This window comes from Etheostoma spectabile, chromosome 11, assembly GCF_008692095.1.
Source record: "Etheostoma spectabile isolate EspeVRDwgs_2016 chromosome 11, UIUC_Espe_1.0, whole genome shotgun sequence".
Classification (NCBI taxonomy): Eukaryota; Metazoa; Chordata; class Actinopteri; order Perciformes; family Percidae; genus Etheostoma; species Etheostoma spectabile.
In genome coordinates this window covers 22,450,425-22,454,979 of record NC_045743.1, presented here as the reverse complement: position 1 = coordinate 22,454,979, position 4,555 = coordinate 22,450,425, and the positions used below count along the sequence as shown (strand labels likewise).

Genomic DNA, 4,555 nt, shown 5'->3' with positions numbered 1-4,555 from the left:
ACGGGGGTTATTGTTATGGGAAGTGAAGCTACAGGAGTCTGTGTTTTATGTTTGCTGCAAATGTGAACTAAATCACCTGATTAATGCAACATTATCACAACGTCTCCCGGCCATTTCCCCCCCGCAGAATCCTGCTACCAGCCAGGCTAAAGCTAATATAGTTAGCCTAAAGAAACAAGCAGAAAGCTGCTACCAGCCAGGCTAAAGCTACTATAGTTAGCCTAAGGAAACAAGCAGAAAGCTGCTACCAGCCAGGCTAAAGCTAATATAGTTAGCCTAAAGAGACAAGCAGAAACCTGCTACCAGCCAGGCTAAAGCTAATTTAGTTAGCCTAAAGAAACAAGCAGAAAGCTGTCACCAGCCAGGCTAAAGCTAATATAGTTAGCCTAAAGAAACAAGCAGAAAGCTGCTACCAGCCAGGCTAAAGCTAATGTAGTTAGCCTAAAGAAACAAGGGGTCCGTCCGTCCCAGCTAACGTTACGGTTCGGAGCCGCGACGCTGGAAACGTGACACTAGTCTACTACAGAAGTCTGTGTCTGATCTAACATCATTTCCACTGATTTAATTGTTCTTGGATACAACGTTTGTTGCTAGGTAGTGTGACATGCAGGTCTGATCAATTTATCAAACTAACAAGCTAACGAGCTGGACCCGCTAGTCAACCTTAACCTGACATGTAGAGGAAGCAACCTGCAGTCACTGTCATTAGCATTAGCCTGGATTGATTATTACATGATTACAATGGTGTCATGCTAGTCAACCAGCGTATTTCTACCTAATTTCCCTCTCCAAAACCACTGAAGAAGAGTAACGTTCGTCACAGCGCTTACTTGCTTTGGTGTCAGATTTTTCCAATATCGTGCAGTTCTACTTGCCAGTGAAAGTTTTGCCATGGCAGGGTTACAAAAATTGACTGGCTAAATTCTTTTCCATCATCTTGTCCCTGGTTTGGCTTGAACTTTACCTTTTCATATTTGCTAGCATCTTTGTTAATATCTGCAATAAAGAGCTCTTTTTTTAAGATGACACTTCTGTTTTACAGCCACCGTTTCTGTACATCACTGGCCAGTTCCCAAATGCTAGCTTTATATTAACTCTTTTGAAAAGTAGTAGTTTGAGTTCTAATAAGAAGCCCAATCCTCTAATCTCCGGCCTCTTCAAAGCTAGTATTTTTCCCTTTGTGTTTTAGAGAGTAAAGGTAGACCTCTGTCTGTGAGCCACCTCCCCAGGCTTCATTAAGAAAAGTGGCTTTGTTTATACTACAGTAATAATGTATGCTGAATGAGACGGGCAGCTGAAGCCCAGTGACCCTGACTTGCCTAGGGAGCAGCCAGTGGCTCGGCACTAATAGGGTGAGAAATGTAGTCCGAGCAGACCTCCTTTACCTACGTGGACTTACTCTGTCACCCCTCTCCTACCACTTCTTTCTTTCTAATTCTCCCACTCTGATCTGAGACACTGTTTACTGACAGGACCGGTAGAACTAGCAAGGGGCCTCCAACCAAAATCCAAGCCAGCCTTAAAGTGCTCTGCTGAAGAAGCTCGAGCTAGATGCCTACAATGTCACAGCTCCTAGATGAGTGGAGATCAAATCCAGTTTGATGTGTAGAAATGTTACTCCCCTTTTGTTTAATTCACCGACAGTTTGTCCTGTACAGGTTTTTATTTTAATTTAAAACATTTTTAACCACCCCCTTACCTTCTCTTTTAACAATCCTTGTTTTGACAATCTTCTGTTAGACGGCATCAGCTCTTGGATACATAATGACGGACCGCCACATTTCCTGTTTCCTGTTTGACAAGGTTAACTACCTCTGGTCTAACCTTTTTTTTTTTGTCTGTTAATATATATTTTTTTCTAACAACACATACATGTCATACAGTTTTTTCTCTCTCCCTAGAACAACAAATGTACTGTGTTTTGTACTCATGACCTGCTTCTCCTATAGGGTTGCTGCTCATTTTTAATATTGTTAATTGTAAATCCATTTGTGTTGTATTTTTTTTTATTTTGGAAACACAACTCACCAACTTCCTAACTAGCACTTGACCCGAGCTGGCCTGCAGCCTTTCAGCTCACCGTGACTTGTGTCCTGTACTGTAAGTGTACCGTGGTCCGGTCTCCTCGAACACACACAGACACCTCTTTGTACTGTCCACTCCTTCGCTCTGCTATCGTCTCAGTGGGGACGGAGCCACTGTAAAGAAAGGAAAACTATATTAAAAAAAAAAAAAAAAAACAAGATTGTGAGCTGTGGCTGCAGGCGCAGGCTAAGCAGTACAGAGATCAGTTATAAAGAGGAATGCCGCAGGCGCGGTATGGCCGAATTCCCCCCCAAACCTACCCACCCACCCCAGGAGCGCTTCTCTGTCTCTGCAGGGGGGCCACACAGTCCGGACGGGACAGTAAATATTCAACCGTTTAATGCCGAATGCTTTCACCAGTTGTGTAGGTACACAGGCAAGGAAAATGCGTAGGTATACGTGCATTGGTGAGCCAAAACTATTCCCTCCTTATTTGTATCCTTTTTTTCTTCTCTTGATTATAATTATGTTTAGAGAAAAAAACTAAACAGCAATTGTATTTTCTTCTAGATTGTATTGTTTGTCAATTTACATCTGTCTTCTATTTGTGAGTGTGATGAGTGGGGTCTCTCTCCCCCCCCCCCCCTTTTTTTGAATTCGTGTTATATATATATTTTTTAAAAATTTTAATGTCTCACAATAATGGAGTAAACGCCCTAGCTGTGGCTTAGCTTTTTTTAATTTTTCCAGGAGGGTACCATCAGCAGGAGAGGGAGGGAAAATAAATAGCGGGTTCATTTTTCCCCCACAGTCTCTTTATGCTTTTTGCCCCCTCTTTGTATTTAAAAGAAATTAATAATGTAGGCTGACTGCAGAGAATTCCACAGTGTGGACATGTGTGAGAGGCTAAACAAACTTCTCTGTGGTGTAATGAGTAAGGTGTGTGTATGTGGTTGAATGCATGTGACAATTAGAGGGCAAGCGTGTGTGTGTGTGTGTATGTACGTACGTAAAGTGCCTTGTGGCTGTAGCCTGTTCGTGCGCTAACATGGAACCGTGTCACCCATCTAGGAGGAAGAAAAATCTAAGCGGGAGGAGCTGGAAAAAATCCTGGAGGAGAATAACCGCAAGATCGCCGACGCTCAGGCCAGGCTGGTACGTCCTGCTCTGCTTCTTTTCTGCCTGTTTATCGACACGTTTATCCCATTTCAGTCAAAATTCATAGCCCTCAATTATGATTGTTTCTGTATGCTGCCTCGATCTCCTACGAAATGACTCGCACTACTTATCCTCTTTTAACGTTAAATGTCCCATGACATGCTGCTTTTTGGATGCTTTTATATAGACCTTAGTGGTCCCTAATAATGTATCTGAAGTCTTCCTTTCGACCGCTGGTTTTCTTTCCCCCCCATATATAGACCTTAGTGGTCCCTAATAATGTATCTGAAGTTCTTTTATATAGACCTTAGTGGTCCCCTAATACTGTATCTGAAGTTCTTTATATAGACCTTAGTGGTCCCCTAATACGTATCTGAAGTCTCTTTTATTAGACCTTAGTGTCCCCTAATACTGTATCTGAAGTCTCTTTTATATGACCTTAGTGGTCCCTAATACTGTATCTGAAGTCTCTTTTAATAGACCTAGTGGTCCCTATCTGTAGCTGAAGTCTCTTTTATATAGACCTTAGTGGTCCCTAATACTGTATCTGAAGTCTTTTATATAGACCTTAGTGGTCCCTATACTGTATCTGAAGTCTCTTATATAGACTTAGTGGTCCCCTAATACGGATCTGAGGTCTGAATAGGGCCGGGACCACTATTTCAATTGTCGACTAATCTGTCTATTTTCGACTTTTTTCTTTTTTTGCTTCTTGATTTACTCAAACCAATCAATGGATTTATCAAACTAGTTGGTGATTCATTTAATAATTGTCTAATCAATTATTTTATTGATCCATGCAACTCTAAAATGCATCAATGGTAAATGATTTCAAGTGCCTTAAGAATAGCCGACCCACGTCCAAAATGTATTTCTTCCGAATCTCTGTTTTCCTCCACTGATTGAGACCTCAAGGCTGTCACCACGCCACAACGTGACCAAATCACTCCATAGTTAGTTTTAAATTCACCAAGCAATTTGTTGAATCGTAGCAGAATACTGAAAGTATCAGAAATGCAGAACAGAGTACACTTTAAAGGGGCTCTAAGCGATGTCACGCGTGTTTTAGGCTATTTTTGTTGTCACATACAGAAAACATCTCCTCACTATCTGCTAGCTGCCTGTCCCCAGAACACACTGTAAAAACATAATAATAATAATAATAATAATAATAATAATAATGTGGTAAAAAGTTTAAGTCAAATTATAGAGAAAACCTAAATCATCCCCCCCAGTAATATTGACTTTTTTCTCCATGAAGGCCCAAAAATCGTGGATTCTTCAAATGACATTCCATTGACATGTTTCACAGCAGATTTTCCGAGAAAATTGAGTTAGTGTGTGCTTGTTATTAATTCCGACAACGTAATTG

General features: G+C 41.1%; 1 protein-coding gene across 1 annotated transcript in view; it reads left to right on the top strand.

Annotated features, from left to right (window-relative positions):
- Positions 1–4,555, top strand: part of LOC116698086 (arginine and glutamate-rich protein 1-B) — a gene marked incomplete at its 3' end in the record, with an annotated part of 9,283 nt that overhangs the window by 4,438 nt on the left and 290 nt on the right. Inside the window, 1 exon segment of the mRNA XM_032529857.1 lies at positions 3,097–3,180. Within this exon segment, the coding sequence (XP_032385748.1) occupies positions 3,097–3,180 (84 nt within the window).